Here is a 20,452-nt window from a genome sequence, read left to right as displayed (position 1 = left end):
CCACAAATAGAGCTTTCTTTTGGTGGTATTTGATCATCTCTGCGGTTTTTATTATTTGTGCTATAAACAAAAGAATCGTGACAAGTTTGAAAAAAACACAATATTTTTTACTTTTTGCTATAATAAATATCCCATTTTTTTTTCTCAGTTTAGGCCGATACGTATTCTTCTACATATTTTTGGTAAAAAAAAAATTAAAAAAAAAATCACAATAATCGTATATTTATTGGTTTGCACAAACGTTATAGCGTCTATAAAATAGGGGATAGTTTTATGGCATTTTTATTATTATTATTTTTTTACTAGTAATGGCGACGATCTGCGATTTTTATTATGACTGACATTGCAGCGGACAGATCTTTTGACACCATTTTAGGACCATTCACATTTATACAGCGATCAGTGTTATACAATTGCATTGATTACTTTATAAATGTCACTGGCAGTAAAGTGATTAACAGTAGGGGGCGGTGAAGGGGTTAACTGTGTTGCCTAGGGAGTGATTCTAACTGTAGGGGTGGGGACTCACAAGGTGAGGAAACCGATCGGTGTTCCTCTGTACTGGGAACACACCATCGATCTCTTCTCACCTGACAGGACGTGGATCTGTGTGCTTACACACACAGATCCACAGTCCTGCTCAGTTAAGGGGCAATCGCGGGTGCCCAGCAGACATCGCGGCCGCTGGGCACACGCATCGGCTCCGTAGTGACGCGCCGGGGGGCGCACGTGTGCCCCCCAGATGGCCGGGAAGCCCAGGACGTCATATTACGCCCGCCCAGGATGGGAGATCCCTCCTGCGGATGTCATAGGTACATTGGCGGGATGTGAAGTGATTAATAAAGCCTTTACATTGTTATTACATACCTTATTTTAGACCCAGTGTTGTTATCACTGTGTCTCTGTGCTATTACAGACTGATTGTCCCTGCTCCACACAGCGTCCTTTCCCTACACTGACAAAAGACAGAATGTAAAATGGCCGCCAGATCAAGTTTATTTATAAGGTAGGGGGTATGTCCATGTGCTGAAATGTCTCAATTGGCTGTCCTGTACCCCATGATGGATGTGTCATGGGTCAAAGTTCTTCACAATGTAAACGAATATGTCCGTCGCGAACAGCGCCATAAGTCCGCCGGTTTGGTAAATCGCGAACGAGCAAAGTTCGCCGCGAACCGACCGCCGGGCGAACCGCAAGGCCATCTCTAATTCTATGCAATGCAGGTAGAGCAGGACTGGTGGGAGGAGTCAGCAGGATGCTGTTCTTTCTGACAAAATCACATCACCCTGCCTCAGTACTCTTCTCCAGAGTTGTCCGCCCTAATGTAAGCAGTGGGCTGGCTTTTGGGAAGAGTTATGCCAATATCAAAATGGCTTGATTGGTGAGTGTCTGGCTGGAGATTTCCTGAATTTCAATGAGGACCAACGGAGGCAAGACCCACACATAATGCTGAGCCTCCATTATGGAAAAAAATGAAATCCACTGAATGAAAGGGGCGGGCCAGAGACAGTCAGGATGTCCGCAGTGAGGAAGTGGGCCCTATCTGCGCCTTCTGCTTCTAATGCACCTTGTGAGAATCTCACAGTGTGCAGTGAAGTCAGAGTAAGCCATGGCAGTGCAGGAGATGAGCCTGTACAGCTTCAGCCTGTGAAATGCTCAGCACATTAGGTAGCAATGGCAGAACAAATAAGAGAACTTAAAGTGTATATTACTGGGCCGGGGCTCCAGGTTCATCCTGCAGTACTGGATTAAGTTATACAGATTTGCATTTAGAACAGGGGTGCCCAACCAGTGACCCGTGGGCCACATGTGGCCCGCGGAGCCCTCTGATGTGGCCCGCGACCTCCTGCTCTGGGATGGTGGTTTGACAAGCCCAGATTGCAGGTTGCCGACCCACCATCCCAAAGCATCAGTGTTGTGAATGAAGCCGGCGGTAGAGAAAGCAAGAAGCTGCAGAGCAGAGCTGCATACACTGATGCTTCCTGTATAGCGCCAGCCCCTGTCACAATCGATACCAAATGCACTCTGCCCTGGACAGCAACAGCTGGGGAAAAAATGAATGGAAGACTGTTATTAAAGGTGTGTTTGTTAATGAAATCAGTGTATATATGGGCATATCTGTTCTTCAGTCGTTACTAGGCTGCTGTTAAACTAATCCTGCACCTGTGGGTTATCTGCACTGAGCCATAGACTTCTGTTATTACCTGTGGGTTTGGTGCGCTTTCAGAAAGTGCACTACACCATCAGGATATAATAGAAGTCTATGGCAAAGTGCAGCTAACCTTCAGGAAAGCCACAGGTGCGCATGGCGCATCATTGTCAAAGAAGCCTTAGGACCCAATGGGACTCTCCATTCACCTCTATGTCCATTTACCCCTGCTTACCTTCAATCCGATAAGCAAAAAAAAAAGGGAAGGGGAACCATCCCATTCCGTCAGATTGAATTGGAGGGCCCATACAGTAGCATGGGCTGTGTCCATATCCGTTCTGCATATGCAGCGTAGATACAGACCCGTCATCCGCCCATTACACTTATTTTGGCCCACGACCGGTTACCAAGTCACTTTGATGGCCCTCGCTCTTCAAAAGGTTGGGCACCCCTGATTTAGGACATTGTTCCTACTCACCACCCTGAAAGGAATTAGATTTGCTTTGTCAGTGGCGATTCAGTTCGCATTGTGCGCTATACAAGTATTTCATTCATTCATTCATTCATTCAGTGGACTGTATGATTTCCTTAAATCCAACCTTCACTAGTCACTAGAGCAGCCCTTGTTAACCAGGGTTTAGTGAAATCCTAGAATACCTCCAGAATTTTCTAGGTGTTCCTTGAACTGTGGCTGATTGACCTCCCATGGTGCTTGCATAGTTTAAAACCCAACACCAATTGGCAGAGTCAGTGGCATGACACCAAACATTATTTTAGCTGTTCACAAGAGTGGCATTCTGACTAACATTGTAAGAGGCACATGTTTCCCACTGACCTCCAATGTCAGGAACATTCTTCTCACTGACCACCAATGTGAGAGACATTCTTCCCACTGACCACGAATCTAAGGAGCATTCTTCTCACTGACCATGAATGTAAGTGATGTTTTGACCACTGACCACCAATGATGGGAGCATTTTTCTCACTGACCTCCAATGTAAGGGCCAGTCTTCCCATTGACCAACAATTGAAGGAGCATTCTTCTCAATGGCCACCAATGTAAGGAGCATTCGTCCCACTGACCACCTATGTAAGGAGCATTCTTCTTAATGACCACCAACGTAAGGGGCACTCTTCCCACTGACCACTAATGTAAAGGAAATTCTTCCCACTTACCCCTAATGTAAGGGGAATTCTTCCCACTGGCCATCAATGTAAGGGACATTCTTCCAACTGACCACCAAGATAAGGGTCATTCTTCTCAAAGACCACCAATGTAATGGGTGTTTTTCCCACTGGCCAACAATGTAAGAGGCACTCTGGCCACCAATGTAAGGAACATTCTTCCCACTGACCACAAATGTAAGGAGCATTCTTCCTACTGACCACCAATGTAAGGGTCATTCTTCTCACCAGACCACCACTGTAAAGAGCATTTTTTACATTGACCCCCAATAAATTGGTTTTAGCAGAGGTTTATCGAGACCTGAATATTATTTCAAGGGTTCCTCTGAGACAAAAAGGTTGAGAAAGGCTGCACTAGAGGGTCCCCAGCCATTTCCAGTTCACAAGAACACTGAGTTCTATTATGAGCTCAATACATTTTTTCTTTTGGATGCCAATCTCTGTTATTTAGCACCCGCAGTGATGACATTTCTTACACTGGGGTAAAATGTGAATTACTCTATTTAAAAGGACACCCACCTCTTTTCCTTTGGCGGCATTGTACTTATCCAGAAGGGCCTGAATACAGGAGCCAAATTTTGGGTCAACATCCCTGAAGTTTTTCACCTGATAAAAAAATAAATGTTAGACAAATCATGATTAAAAAAAAGATCAGTCCAGCCAAGACAGTTCATTTCAATCTTTGGCAGATGCTGACAATCTAAATTACCCAACAGCTGTTTTTGTATTTTAGGGATTTCAGTGGTGAGATCTCTGCACTAAGTTCCCAGGTCTGCACATTATGAGGGGCTTCCACCATCCTTGTTGGGCTTTTATTCACTTTATATTAATGAGACTGAAGTAGCAGGTGTAATGCCCCATACACTCCTTCAGACATTCTGACCACAAAATCCGTCTGATTTTTTCCAACAGATTTTGGCTGAAACTAGTCTTGCATACACACGGTCACACAAATTTGATGGAAAAGCCAATCGTTCGGAACGAGGTGATGTTCGTAACGTACGACAGGACTACGTAGAGGCCAGTAGCCAATAGCTTTTGTCTCCAATTTTTTTCTGAGCATGCGTGGCACTTTGTGCGTCGGAATTCTTTACACACGATCGGAAAAAGTCTGATCAGATTTTGTTGTCGGAAAATAATAACTCCAGCTCTCAAACTTTTTCCGTCGGAAATTCCGTCAGAAAAAGTACGATAGAGCCCACACACAATCGGATTTTCTGACAACATAATCCGATCGGACTTTTTCCGTCTGAATTTCTGACCGTGTATGGGTTATAAGAATGCCTGGGATCACCGCTCATGTAAAAGGGGGAATGAGGGCCCTAGGTAGGCAAGAGCAAATCTAAGGGAATTTGACAGGGAGAATTTTCCACTGAAATCATCATGAGGTGCAAGAAGCTAGCAACTGCCTCATCCCATCAGAGTTCACCTATAACTGAAAGAACTGGAATAAGGCCCCTTTCACACTGGGACGGTGGGTGCGTCAGCGGTAAAGCGCTGCTATTTTATCGCCGATTTACAGTCAATTTTGTGGCACTATTTGGCCACTAGCGGGTCACTTTTACCCCCTCGCTAGCGGCCAAGAAAGGGTTGAAACCACCGCAAAGCGCTGCTGCAGCAGCACTATGCCAGCGATATAGCCACGCTGCCCCATTGATTTCTAAGATGCTGCTTGCAGGAGTTTTTTAAACGTCCTGCAAGGGCAGTGTGAAAGGGGTCTAACTATTTGTGGATTGTTTTTGTGTGCCCCCAGACTGCAGTAATGGACAGCAGATTGTGGTTGGTTGTAGGCAATATATGATGGAGTTCTAAGCTTTATTTCCACATTAGAATTTAACAAAGCAGGCGATGACACTTCGAATTAGGAGGTGCACGCCACACTTTTCACATATTTTTTTGTAAAAAATTTTGAAAACCTTTTATCATTTCCCTTCCACTTTCTGTTGGTCCATCACATTAAACCCTAATAAAATACATTTACGTTGTGGAAAATTTTAGAGGGTATGAATACTCTTTTAAGGCACTGTATACATATATAGATTTTTTTCTTATTTTAGTTATTTTGGCATAACTTACATTTTTTGATGCTTGCTTGACCATACTTTTTGCTTATTTATTTTTAGCAATTTGTTGATTTCAGCCATATAGAAAGTGTATTGCTTTCAATCAGTCAGACATGCTTGCATAACTTGCCCTGAGCCCCCATTCACATTGGCACGATTTGAAATGCGATTTGACAGGTCAAATGGCATGTCAAATCGGAGCCTATTGCCAGCAATAGGAGCGTTCCAATCGGTGCCACGCCAAATTTACAGCGCCGCACTGATCTCCAACAGTAGTTCCTGCACTACTTTTGGTGACTTCTGGGGGGCGATTTCAACAGACATCTGTACATGAACTCGCAGAAATGTCTTTCAAGTAGCCCCCGAATGTCGGACTGAAATGCAGCTTTGAAATCGTTCAATAGTTGATCTCAGATGAACTCGCACGATTTCAAAGCCGTGTTCAGTGTGAACGTTGGCTACGGGCTCTTTCACACAGGCAGCTAGTGGGCAGTAAAAAGAAGCCCCCCCCCCCCCTCGACTGCCCACCCGAATTATAACATTACGGCTGGACGGGGCTGTACACATGCTTTGCAGGCACAACTCAGGCAGCACTGCCTGTAAAACTGGAGTTTAATTCGGCCACACCGCAACAGAAGGCTAAATGCTCATCTTGCAGTTGCAGCGTGGTTCCGCTATGTAAATTGTAAAAAAAGGTTTAAAAAAAAAAGCATCAGGGTGTGGCAGTAGTGCCTCCTGTATGCCTGCTACTGCTTTATCGCTCTCTAAAAAGTGAGCCACCATTGATTATTTTTCAGAGGGCGGTAAGCATTACTGCAAGTGTGAAAGAGACCTAAAAGAGGTGAAACTTGCTTATTTATGTGTATACAATTAAAGAACTATGTACAGTGACCTTGTTTTTAAACCATTAAGACGCATCAAAGTTTGCCTTTTTACATGTATAAATTTAATAAATAAATGGAAAAGACCTTGTAAAATGAATTTAAAGGGAAATGAGACCATGTTTAGGACATTTTTTAAGTTTGCTCACTGTTTTTCATTTTTTTCTCGTTTTATATAATATATTTAACCTTTAATTCACATAAATAAACATTAAATACAGGGTCAGGGGCGGACTGACCATTCAGCCACTCGGGCACTGCCCGAGGGCCCCCGGGACACTAGGGGGCCCCATCAGGGTTGCCAGCCTCAGTAAAACCAGGGACAGTATGTAAAAATCTGTGTGTTTTACACATCTGTCCCTGAAATGTCCCTTACCGACATCCTTTTGGTCTAAAAATCCAGAGATTATAGCTGCCCCACCTCTCCAGTACCTTCTCAGCCAATAGAAACATGTCTGTGTATACTGTGTGATTGTATACTGTGTGTGTGTGTTTTTGTATACTGTGTGGCCCCATAATCTCTGATTGCCTGGGGGCCCCATAATCTCCTATTGCCCGGGGACCCCATGAGTTGTCAGTCCGCCCCTGTACAGGGTACTCTCTGTTGACAATGGTCTTCAAAGGAGAGCAAATCAGTGGCTGTTTCCTTTAAGACTCTCTCTCTCTCTCCGGTCATTGTGTTAATAATGTGACTTACCGCTCTCTCTTGGATGAAGAGCTGAGCATCCTTTAGGCTACCAGCAATATTCTCGCACAGTCTCTGGCGCTGCTCTGAGTTCAGGGTTCTATTGTAGAAAGAGCTCACCTAAAACCAAACATGATGTCACTCATGATGATATTCTATTACAGTAAAGTTATTAGCATCACCTTAATGTACATATACAAGGCGACATTGTACATATTTATTTGGTTTTCCAATTTGTTAATTGGAGCTTTCAATCATTAAAAAATAAATAAAACATTGCCACTGTATTTGCTGCACAAGGGATCTGAGTCTTCTGGCAGGAGGAGATCCGTATCTGCTCCACTACTGGGGTTATTCATCTTTTATATTAGCATTGATTTCAAATCCCAGAACCACTGGAGCGGCTGTGGGGGTGCTGACAGCTCAGGAACCCTGGAGGTAAGTATATCGTGGGAAGGATGTTCACCGTTACATTTTTTTTCTGTAAAGATGTACTAACTCTTTGCCCTTGTACACACGGTCGGACATTCCGACAACCAAATCCGTCGGATTTTGTCAGACGGATTTTGTCAGATGGATTTTGTCAGACGGATTTTGTCTGAAACTGTTGCATACACAGTCGGACAAAGTTGTCAGAAAATCCGATCGTACTTAACGTGATGACGTTATTTCGTTAGGACAGGACTACGTTCAGGCTAGTAGCCAATAGCTTTGGTCTAGGAAATTGTTCTGAGCATGCGTGGCACTTTGTCCGATCGGAATTCTCAACACATGATCGGACAAAGTCCGATCGGATCATGTTGTCGGAAAATTTTATAGCCCAGCTGGAAAACTTGGTCCGCCGGATACTCCGACGGAAACCGTCCGATGGAGCCCACACACTGTCGGATTATCCGATAACACGGTCCGATCGGACATTGTCCATCGGAATGTCGGACCATGTGTACAAGGGCTTTGAAGCACAACTGTGCCCAGATTATGCATATTCAAATATTTACACCTTTCGAGCAAACAATAAAAAGAACTTTAAAACGAGCCTTCACTCACTTATGTAGCTGCAGGCACTGTGGAGAAATTCATCCTTACCTGCCTTCTGCTGTTCCCCCTTTTACGATGATTGTAATGCTGAATGGCTGCCATCTTTGCCCGGCATACATGGGCTTCCTTGATCATATGATCACTGCAACTGGCTGTCACAGCGATCACATGACCATGAGCTCGCCCTACTGGCTCCCAATCCTTGCTAGGTGACTGTGAGCAGGGCCGGATTAATAGCATCATGTGCTTGGTGCTGAGGATTTTGGTGGGCCTTTTATTGGGCACCCTTCTGCTTTCCAAGAGCCTGTGCTGGCATGCGCCCAAACTCAAAAGTGTGCAGCCACACAGGCATAACACTAGGGAAGCCTGGCATTTGACTTGCCAAGTTTCTGTAAGGGCCGTGCATTGGTGTGCACTCGGAGCTGAAAGAGTGCAGCTGCGCAGGCCTAACACTATGGAAGCCCCAGACTTCTGTAAGAGCCCTGCATTGGCATGCCCCAGGCTTCTGTTAGGACTGCTCATGCAGTGCCCATTAACAATCCCACCACTCTGCCCAGGCGGTGCATGTGGAATTCAGGGCTCGTCAAGGGAGATCTCTTCCCGTTGACCCATTGCTTTCCATGTCCTTTTTGGGTGGTTGGGCCTATATTAAGGTAGGGGCCTGGAGCTTCAGCTCCAATAGCCCCTATGTTAATCCAGCCCTGACTGTGAGCTATTGGTGACAGCTTTGTCACAGCACTGGGGGCGCCCGATTGAGTGATCCCAGCACAAAAGAGATATGCATATACAGTAGGTGGCAGTTAAGCATTAGGGCCCACCATGCTGTCACATATATGTGTACAGGTGGGAATGGGTTAACATTCACAACAGAGGTATAAAATGTACGCTTCATCTCCCCTTAATACAGTATGTATGGTAGTAGATTCTTGGCAGCCTGCAAGACTTCTAATTTCAACAAACAGCAGGTGCTGTAAGCTGTTAGAGACCAATCTTTGAGAATGAATTACTCCACAGTACCTGCAGCTAGAGTTGTAAGTAAGGCTTTATTTTAAAAGCTCTTTTAAGGCCTGTTAAGTGTATCTCCGGTCAAAATTTTAAATCATATATGCATTCCCAAATTGAATTTCAATTATTTCTAGCCCACTACTAGTATCTGAGGGATCTTGAAGTTTGTAAACGTTCTGTGTGAAGATCCCCACACATTTATTTCTTTGAATTCTATGACACGTAGTCACTATGCCCTGTGGGTAGGCACTGCTGCGTCACACATTTCACAGAGCCTGTCTTCTGAACTGCAGAGGTGCTGAGAGGAAGCATTTCAGGAGGTGGAGTTAGTACAGAAATCGCTGCTTGCAGGCATCAAGGCACCATGGGATATGTAGTCTTTAAAACTGGAACGTAAATCAAAGGAATGAGCAGAGGCAAAACTGCAAAGCCCACAGGGAACCAAGGAAGTTTTGGAAAGAGATGGCCAGCAGACGATCAGCACTCACAACATGGAAGGAGATTTTTCAAGCAATATTGGTATAATGGTGTAGCAAAGTCCCGGGGCCCCTGAGATCTAATAGTGAACTCCAGAGTTAGGGACAGCTGACAGCCTACTGTGTAGAGTGGGTTGCAAGGCACGGTGGGTGTAATGAAAGATAAAATGGTGGGCGCCAAACACTTTTAGAATGCAAAGAGATTTATTGTCCCTTGAACAGAACTGGGGGAGAGAGGGTTAGGGCCCAGACACCCTTAAGTGGATGCAATGATAATAAGCAGACTCTGAGACTTCTATAGAAAGACAGCTATACAGGTTAAGGTCTCCAGCTCAACACCACTTCTGTATAGGTAGCACTGCTGTCTCCTATGGCAACAATCTTGTAGTAGTTACTAACGGCAATGGTATTCAACTATTTGCAACACGAACAGTTCTCAGATTACTCCACAATCACTCACTATGGGTCTTCACTCAATGAACTCCCAGTTTTTCACTAGACTGCGGATCCCCTGGATCCCCTGAGCTCTTTCACTGTTAGCACTCAGCATCTTCCTCAAGCGTCACCCCCGCTTCCTTGCTTGGTCCCAGGCTTGGCACTCACAGATACTCCTCAAGCTTCACCCCCGCTGACACGTTAGGTTCCTGGCTTGGTACTCACTGATGCTCCACAAGCGTCACCTCTGCTGTCCCGCTGGGTCCCTGACTTGCCACTTGCGGAGGTTTTCCCACTTCTTCACCACCCCTGATGAGAAGTCTGCGCTACTACTGTCCTCAACTTACTCACAGTGATCTCCAGAAACAAGGTGAATGGCCCCTTAGTAGCGACAGTTTCCCATTTTACCTCCAACCACAGCTGGTTCCCTGTCCGGCTGAACCGCTACTTCTGGTTGGACTATAAGCCCTCAGTCCCAACCCTGCTCTGCTCTCCTAGTTAAACATAGCACCCTCCTAGTTGAATTTAGTCCGGCTCCTCTGTAGGCAGAGGAGCAGGAGTTCATTTGTTTTTAGACTGTGTAGTGCTTTAACCAGTTGCCGACCGCCGCACGCCGATGTACGTCGGTACAATGGCACGGGCAGGCATAAGGACATACATGTACGTCCCTTGCCTCCCGCGGGTCGGGGGCCCGATCGGGCCCCCGCCCAGTGCCTGCGGCGGTCGGTATTCGTTCGGGAGCGATCCCGGACGAGGGGACGGCCATTCATTCATGGCCACCCCCTCGCGATCGCTCCCGACGAATAGAAATCCCCGGTGACATCACTTCCTCTCCTGTAATGTAAACACAGGAGAGGAAGTGATGTATTCTCTCCTCCGTGTCGGTATTTTTCGTTCCGACACGGAGGAGAGCGGATCAGTAAGTTGCACCAACACTCACACACACAGTAGAACATGCCAGGCACACTCACACCCCCCCTTTACCCCCCGATCACCCCCCCAATTACCCCTGCCCCCCAGTCACAGTGACACCAATGTCATTTTTTTTTTTTTTTTTTTTTTGCATTGGTGTCATTTGTGACTGTAATAACTGTTAGGGCAGTTAGAGTTAGCCCCCTTTAGTTCTAATGTACCCCCCTAACCCCCCCAATAAAGGTTTAACCCCGTGATCACCCCCCGTCGCCAGTGTCACTAAGGCTGGGTTCACATTGCAGCGGTTTATGAGAACGAATGTGATTCGCACCGCACTGCAGTGCAAATCACATCCGATCTCTGTGCGATTCGAGTTCAGCCATTCGCCGCACCCGCCATACCCGCCGCACCCGCCGCAAATTCGCACGGGACCCTTTTTTTGGCCCGCAGCAGAATCGGATCGCATGGGTGTTCACACCATGCGATCCGAGTTTGCAGATCGCACTGCGATATGCGAACTGATCTGGGGGTGTCAGTAACATTTCACTGACACTCCCAGCAGTTCGCATAGGGCAGTGTGAACTGCCGCCGGGAGGCATGCGATGCGGGAACCCGCCGCGGATTCGCGGCGTTTCCGCATCGCTCCAGTGTGAACCCAGCCTAATAAGCGATCATTTTTCTGATCGCCGTATTAGTGTCACAGGTGACGCTAGTTAGGCAGGTAGGTATTTAGGTTCGCCGCAGCTTTTTATAGCGCCAGGGACCCCCATATACTACCGCATAAAGCCCCCTGATTGCCCCCTAGTTAACCCTTTCACCAGTGATCACCATATAACTGTTACAGGTGACGCTGGTTGGTTAGTTATTTTTTTATAGTTTCAGGGCACCCGCCATTTATTACCTAATAAAGGTTTAACCCCCTGATCACCCGGCGGGTGTCATTTGTGACTAATAACTGTTAGGGCAGTTAGGGTTAGCCCCCTTTAGTTCTAAGGTACCCCCCTAACCCCCCCAATAAAGGTTTAACCCCGTGATCACCCCCCGTCGCCAGTGTCACTAAGGCTGGGTTCACATTGCAGCGGTTTATGAGAACGGATGTGATTCGCACCGCACTGCAGTGCAAATCACATCCGATCTCTGTGCGATTCGAGTTCAGCCATTCACCGCACCCGCCGCAAATTCGCACGGGACCCTTTTTTTGGCCCGCAGCAGAATCGGATCGCATGGGTGTTCACACCATGCGATCCGAGTTTGCAGATCGCACTGCGATATGCGAACTGATCTGGGGGTGTCAGTAACATTTCACTGACACTCCCAGCAGTTCGCATAGGGCAGTGTGAACTGCCGCCGGGAGGCATGCGATGCGGGAACCCGCCGCGCATTCGTGGCGTTCCCGCATCGCTCCAGTGTGAACCCAGCCTAATAAGCGATCGTTTTTCTGATCGCTGTATTAGTGTCACAGGTGACGCTAGTTAGGCAGGTAGGTATTTAGGTTCGCTGCAGCTTTTTATAGCGCCAGGGACCCCCATATACTACCGCATAAAGCCCCCTAATTGCCCCCTAGTTAACCCTTTCACCAGTGATCACCATATAACTGTTACAGGTGACGCTGGTTGGTTAGTTATTTTTTTATAGTTTCAGGGCACCCGCCATTTATTACCTAGTCTCACTAGTGTACCCCTAAATTTAGGGGTGTCTACTTTCCAAAATGGGGTCATTTGGGGGGGGGTTTGTGCCATCTTGGCATTTTATGGCCTTCAAAACTGTAACGCCCTTAGAAAGCCTGAAGGCGGTGCTTGGTTTTCGGGGCCCCGTACGCGGCTAGGCTCCCAAAAAGTCCCACATATGTGGTATCCCCATACTCAGGAGAAGCAGCAGAATTTATTTTGGGGTGTCATTTCACATATGCCCATGGCATGCGTGAGCAATATATCATTTAGTGACAACTTTGTGAAAAAAAAAAAAAAAAAAAAAAAGTTTGTAATTTTCCCGCAACTTGTGGCAAAATATAAAATATTCCATGGACTCAACATGCCTCTCAGCAAATAGCTTGGGGTGTCTACTTTCTAAAATGGGGTCATTTGTGGGGGTTTTGTGCCATCTTGGCATTTTATGGCCTTCAAAACTGTAATAGGTAGTGAGGAGTGAAATCAAAAAATTACGCCCTTAGAAAGCCTGAAGGCGGTGCTTGGTTTTCGGGGCCCCGTACGCGGCTAGGCTCCCAAAAAGTCCCACATATGTGGTATCCCCGTACTCAGGAGAAGCAGCAGAATTTATTTTGGGGTGTCATTTCACATATGCCCATGGCATGCATGAGCAATATATCATTTAGTGACAACTTTGTTAAAAAAAAAAAAAAAAAAAAAAAGTTTGTAATTTTCCCGCAACTTGTGGCAAAATATAAAATATTCCATGAACTCAACATGCCTCTCAGCAAATAGCTTGGGGTGTCTACTTTCTAAAATGGGGTCATTTGTGGGGGTTTTGTGCCATCTTGGCATTTTATGGCCTTCAAAACTGTAATAGGTAGTGAGAAGTGAACTCAAAAATTTACGCCCTTAGAAAGCCTGAAGGCGGTGCTTGGTTTTCGGGGCCCCGTACGCGGCTAGGCTCCCAAAAAGTCCCACATATGTGGTATCCCCGTACTCAGGAGAAGCAGCAGAATTTATTTTGGGGTGTCATTTCACATACGCCCATAGCATGTGTGAGCAATATATCATTTAGTGACAACTTTGTGTAAAAAAAAAAAAAAAATTTTTTTTTTGTCATTATTCAATCGCTTGAGGCAAAAAAATAAAATATTCAATGGGCTCAACATGCCTCTTATCAATTTCCTTAGGGGGTCTACTTTCCAAAATGGGGTCATTTGGGGGGGTTTTGTACTGCCCTGCCATTTTAGCACCTCAAGAAATGAGATAGGCAGTCGTAAACTAAAAGCTGCGTAAATTCCAGAAAACGTACCTTAGTTTGTAGATGTGACAACTTTTGCGCAAACCAATAAATATACAATTATTGACTTTTTTTTTACCAAAGACATGTGGCTGAATACATTTTGGCCTAAATGTATGACTAAAATTGAGTTTATTGGATTTTTCTAATAACAAAAAGTAGAAAATATCATTTTTTTTCAAAATTTGCGGTCTTTTTACGTTTATATCGCAAAAAATAAAAATCGCAGAGGCAATCAAATACCATCAAAAGAAAGCTCTATTTGTGGGAAGAAAAGGACGCAAATTTTGTTTGGGTACAACATTGCATGACCGCGCAATTACCAGTTAAAGCAGCGCAGTGCCAAAGTGTAAAAAGACCTCTGGTCATTTACCAGCAAAATGGTCCGGTCTGAAAGTGGTTAAAGGCTGTGACTCTGTTACCTTCCCTGACCCCTAGAACTCACTAGACAGTTCTAAAACTTAGAGGGTGAGGGAACAGAGGCTGCAGCCTGAATATTTATGGAGTTCCCACCAATCCCTGGGGAGGCGAGGCCCAGAAAGTGGGAGAACAACCTATAAATACCCAGGAGCCTGGCAGTCTGGGAGCAGAGTCCAGGGTCCAGTCATCTGGAGGGACCCCAGTGCTGGGGGGCTTTGCCCCTGGGGCAGAAGGAAGACCAGGAGAGGAAGGAAGTGAGAGACAGGGAAGCTGGAAGCCTCACACCCTTTGCAAATCCAGTCTCAACTAGGCTTAGCTGCAGACATCAAGGGAACCAGAATCAGCCTGTTCAGCAGTAAGTATACCTCAAGGCTATAAAGAGGACAGTAAGGCACAATACATTACATGTCTGGGACCAGGGGACAGCTTAGAGTCAGTGCAAAGCAGACAAGAGCACCCCAATACCTCTAGCTTAAGTCAAGAGCAGTCAGGTGCATATAACGCAAACAAGCTGCGGTTTCCAAAGCAAACAAAGTCCCTTCATTCAAAGTTGCCTATCATTTTGCCCACCTGTACAAATCATTAGTTAGACCACATCTGAAATATGCAGTTCAGTTTTGGGCTCCAGTTCTCAAAAAGGATATCGGGGAACTGGAGAAAGTGCAGAGAAGGGCAACCAAACTGATAAGAGGCATGGAGGAACTCAGCTATGAGGAAAGATTAAAGAAACTATTTTTATTCTCTCTTGAGAAGAGGGGATTAAGGGAGGATATGATCAACATCTACAAATACATAAGTGGTCCATATAGTGAACTTGTTGTTGAGTTATTCACTTTAAGGTCATCACAGAGGACAAGAGGGCACTCTTTACGTCTGGAGGAAAAAAAGATTTATTCTCCAAATACGGAAAGGTTTCTTCACAGTAAGAGCTGTGAAAATGTGGAATAGACTCCCTCCAGAGGTGGTTCTGGCAAGCTCAGTAGATTTCTTTAAAAAAGTCCTGGATTCTTTCCTAAATGTACATAATATAACTGGAATCTAACATTTATAGGTAAAGTTGATCCAGGGAAAATCTGATTGCCTCTCGGGGGATCAGGAAGGATTTTTTTCCCCTGCTGTTTTTTTAGGGTGAACTAGATGGACTTGTGTCTTTTTTCAACCTGACTATCTATGTAACACAGCTAGGAGCTGCACCTGCAACTTCAGTTTTGGAACTTTTTGTTGCTACTTTAGCTTCACCATCACTCCCATAGATGGGCAGCATGGTTGGAGTTAGTTCATAGAGAGACATTAGCTAGAGACATTAGCAGGTCACTGTTCATTTGAAGTTCTTCATTTCCGGGCATCCCATGTATCTCTATTTCCCTATTCAAGTGCATCCCTGTAAAAAAAAAAAAAAAAAAAAACAAATGCCCTGGACTGCTTTATTGAGCCTCTGGAGAGAGTGAGAAAATTCCTGTTGCCTGGCTATATGGGGGAAAGCAACAAAACAAATCAACAACAACAAATCCAGCAACCCTTTTAGGGGTAGCACTACAAACACACAAGTGTTATTTTTATCCACTACATTTCCTTTATATTGGCTTTTGAAATTACCAAATGCAATAATTTAGATGTTAGTTAGTTAAATAGTACAAGTTTGATAGTTAAATAGTAAATTTTGTATACAGGTCTATACTTCAGACCAAAAAGAGGGACAACTGAGGAGGAAAAATGGACGGGGCATTTTTCTTCCAAAAGAGGTACAGTCCTTTCAAATCAAGGACAGTTGGGAGCTATGACATCCACTACTAGCTGCCCTATGATCCATTATTCATCATTTTTTTCTGCTTTCTTGTAATGTCCTCCGTGAACTCCCAAACCTCTCCTTTTCTCATATCAATTGTGTTTCCTTGGAATGAGCAGTAAACATTAATAGTGGTCATGTGTATTGTTCTATACACACCACAAATCCCATAATCCATAGTCCACCTGGGGAGTGAGCAAGAGAGGGTGGCTACGTTTAGGCTTGTGCAATTCGTTTCGTAACGAATCGAAATTCGGCCGAATTTTGCATCTTTCGGACATTCGGATGCATCCGAATGTCCGAATAAAAAAATAACAAATTACAACGAATACGAAAGAAATACAACGAATTAATTTGAATGAATTCGACATAATTCGAAATTATTTCAACCGCATTCTAAATTATTTCAACATGATTCGACATTATCTCAACTGCATTCGAAATGATTTCAACATGATTCGACATTATTTCAACCGCATTCGAAAATATTTTGTGACCCGAATTTAGGGCCATGTATCTCGGGGTCACTTGGTGCTAGACACTTCAAATTTGGATATGTTGTAGAGCTAGTATTATTGTGTTTGCATACCAAATTTGGGGTTTCTAACTGCTCTATTAACTAATAACATTTTGCGACCCAATTTTGGGGCCACATATCTCGGGGTCACTTATAGCTAGAACCCCCAAATTTGGTATGCAAACACAATAGTACTAGCACTACAACATATCCAAATTTGGAGTTTCTAGCACCAAGTGACCCCGAGATACATGGCCCTAAAGTCGGGTCACAAAATATTTTCGAATGTGGTTGAAATAATGTCGAATCATGTTGAAATCATTTCGAATCCGGTAGAAATATTTTCGAATTTCGTTGAAATATTTTCGAATGTGGCCGATTTTTCGAATTCGGTAGAAAACTAAACGAAATCCGAAAACGAATTTAAGGAAGTTAACGAATATAACTAAACGAAATTAATGAATTAACGAATTAAAACGAAACGAAACTAAACAAATTTTTTCCTTTTGCACATGTCTAGCTACGTTCCTACATACATTGGGACCATGGAGAATGAAAGTAGCCACCCTCTAACAGGAATTCACATCACAGCAGCAAAAGAAAAGTAATCTGGAGACGAATGAGAGCAATAATAGGGATTTTTCTGAGTTAAGAATACAGACTTGAATAGAATTTTCTTTTTTTAAACCAAAGATTAGTGTAACTTTAGGGGCTTATAAGTGTATGTTTTTGGTTATTTAATAAAACATAAATTGTCCAATTTATATTGGTAGTATGGCTCACTTTTTTGGGATTCCTCTGTCCCTTTTTTAGATAGAATTATATTATATTTTATATATATATATATATACATATATTTTTTTTTTTTTTTTTTTTTTATTATAATTCATATTGGCACCCCAAACACCCAGGGTGTAAAACATTTCATAAACTTTACGCCTTTTTTTATTTTAGTTTGGGGAAAGAAAATATTAACTTTCAGTAGTTAATACAGAACAGTCCCAGTTCCGAACGAACGGACTTGGCCACACATGAACAGACTAAGTCCGTTCCAAAGTCCATTCGGTTTGAACGTGATGACGTAAGACGGGACTAAACAAGGAAGTTCAATAGCCAGTAGCCAATAGCTGTCCTTGCGTTGCATTTGGTCCGTCGGACCAGCATACAGACAAACGGATTTTTAGACCAGACTCTAGTCCGTTGGAAAGATTTTAAATATGTTTTATTTCTCGGTCCACCTAAATTTTTTCCCCGAAAAACGATTGGACTAGCCCACACACAATCGGATTGTCCAACGGACTGATCCCGTTGGACCTAGTCTGCCAGAAAGTCCGGTCGTGTGTACACGGCATTAGCATTGCCTCCCGTCCCCAACCTCATTACCTGGGACACGTTATCCTCTACAGAGCTGTCATGACGGTCAACATCTCCAGAAGATATGAAGGTGCTCTCCTTGTGCTGGGGTATATTCTGAGGACATGTGAAGCTGTTCGGATAATAGTTTGGCATGTGACCTATGAAAACAGTGAGATATAGTAGAAGTCATACATATGTCAATAAATTCTAAGTTTTCATCATGGTTGGGCACAGATATCAATTCTGAATTCATACTGAAGACTGCTGCTACAAGAGGGAACTCTGTATATCTACTCTATAACACCCACTTAACCACTTGACCTCCGTAAAGGTTTAACCCCTTCATGACCAGGCCATTTTTTGCAATACGGCACTGCGTTACTTTGACTGACAATTGCGTGGTCGTGTGAAACTGTACCCAGATAAACTAATATTTAATTGTTTTCCTTTTTTCCCACAAATAGACCTTGCTTTTGGTGGTATTTGGTTCCCTCAGTCTTTTTTTTGTTTATAGTGCAAAAAAAGAAAAAACGCAATTTAGAAAAAAAAAATACAACATTTTTTACTTTCTGGTTTGAAACACATCCAATAATTTTTTTTTTAATGAATTTCTTCATCGATTTAAGCCAATATGTATTCTGCTACATATTTTTGGTAAAAAAAATCCCAATAAGCGTATATTGATTGGTTTGTGCAAAAGTTATAGCGTCTTATAGGAGATTTTTTTATGGCATTTTTATTATTATTTTTTTTATTGGTAATGGCAGCAATCTGCGATTTTTATCATGACTGCAACATTACGGCGGACACATCGGACACTTTTGACGCTATTTTGGGACTATTGTCATATATACAGCGATCAGTGCTATAAAAATGCACAGATTACTGTGTAAATGACACTGGCAGGGAAGGGGTTAAACACTAGGGGATTCTAACTGTGGGGGATGACAGGGAGCAGTAGATGCCTGTCAAGTCACTAGGCAGAACAGTGAAATGCCTTGCTTACATCTCCCCATTCTTCGGCTCCATGACACGATCGCAGGACACCGGTGGACATCATGTCCGCGAGACCCGGGGGCGCGGTCACGCTGCACACTGACTGCTAGCGCTGCAAATTAAAGGGGATGTACAGGTACTCCCATTTGCTCACTGCTGCCATTGTGCCAACGTATATCGGCATGCAGCGGTCAGCAAGTGGTTATTAAAGTTGGCAAAATAAGTTTTAGAGAGTGGAGTGGGATTAACACCCCTATCAGGGTCTTATTGCTGTCTGTGCTCCTGTTCGTCTCTCTACTTGTCCTGTTTATTTATTTATTTTTAATCTATGTGTATCTGTTTACCATTTTCATCCAAAGTGAAAGAAAATCTGACATTATGGGTTGTCACCAGAACAGAAATACAGGAGAAATCTTCCAGTAGGAACATTATTTCTGGTGACAACCAGGGATTGCGTCGCTCTCGAGGGATTTCCTCTTGCTACTTGTTAGGGGACAGGAAGGGAAGGGAAATCTTTCCAATGGGACACTGATGGCAACAAAGTTGCCAGGCATTAAAACCCAAATAAAAAAGTTTGCATTTAGTTTTACTTTAATATCAATAAAACAATCACACACAATCCACTCACACACAGATAAAAGTGCTCTTACTTGGATGAGCGAACATGCACATCGGGCCGTCCCTCTGGTAGTGACAGGAATTGGCTGACCGAGGACTGTTCACTGGAATATGCAAATAATTTGGTCCCAGGCGGTACCTGTGCGTGTCCGGGTAGGAGAACAGACGTCCCTGCAAACCATAAAATATTGTATAGGCTTTGACAAAGGGCCACATTTATCAAACCTCCTGAAATTAGAACTTTTTGTGATGCCCAATAGCACCTACATAATTCAGCTTTTGCTTTTTGTGTTACATTTGACCCTGATGGGTTGCTATGAGACCACAATTACAATTCTTCCTCAATCATTTTGTACTGCTTGGACTAAGGTGGAGAGGGTATGATCCCGAAAGCTTCTCCTAATAATTTAATGGTTAGTGAAAAAAATATTAGCACAGACAGTACTCGACTGTGTTTTTGCAAGTGCACTAATATGGCTGCAATCACTCCTAGGGAACAGAGTCTGTAAAAATGTTCTGTTCTTCACCAGTTTTTGGGTCCCTGGTACATGCCATGCTAACTGTGGGAAGCCAACTGTGACTCCTTGTGGCTTCAAAGCCGGCTTCCCACTGTGCATGCACATGCTTTACTGCATTGTGTGAATGGTCCCACAGCCTTCCGGGACCTGTGACATGTACTAAGAGGCTGCGGACAGGGGGGAGCAAACTTCTGTTTAGATTATTTAGGAGATCCAGGTGAAAGCGGGAGCAGGTACCTGTCAAAACCAGGTGCGCATTCCCCTCCCCCCAAAAAAATGCAAAAGTTGAAGAGGAGGTTGAGAGGACTTCCCATTTTGTTTTATAGCTCTTTCTGTTCTTATTCAGTAGTCATATCATATGTATGGGTGCAACCATATGTGCTCATTACATATTTAATGCCTAAGTGCAGCCATAATAAGGGACATAACTTACAGTCAGTAGGATGTGTCCGCTGTGCTAATG

General features: G+C 44.0%; 1 protein-coding gene across 2 annotated transcripts in view; it reads right to left on the bottom strand.

Moving 5' to 3' along the window:
- CAT (catalase) overlaps window positions 1–20,452 on the bottom strand; it is an 89,432-nt gene that overhangs the window by 3,903 nt on the left and 65,077 nt on the right. For both annotated transcript variants that reach the window (XM_077462839.1, XM_077462830.1), the window contains 4 exons: window positions 19,504–19,642; window positions 17,885–18,015; window positions 6,976–7,083; window positions 3,854–3,940 (listed from right to left, as the gene is read on the bottom strand). In XM_077462839.1, the coding sequence (XP_077318965.1) occupies window positions 3,854–3,940; window positions 6,976–7,083; window positions 17,885–18,015; window positions 19,504–19,642 (465 nt within the window). The remainder of the gene's footprint in view (window positions 1–3,853; window positions 3,941–6,975; window positions 7,084–17,884; window positions 18,016–19,503; window positions 19,643–20,452) is intronic.

Source organism: Lithobates pipiens, unplaced genomic scaffold (assembly GCF_037356315.1).
Source record: "Lithobates pipiens isolate NorthernLeopardFrog02 unplaced genomic scaffold, aLitPip1_a1.2 Scaffold_10, whole genome shotgun sequence".
Classification (NCBI taxonomy): Eukaryota; Metazoa; Chordata; class Amphibia; order Anura; family Ranidae; genus Lithobates; species Lithobates pipiens.
Note: the sequence above shows the minus strand (reverse complement) of the source record. Positions and strands in the feature narration are given on the sequence as shown.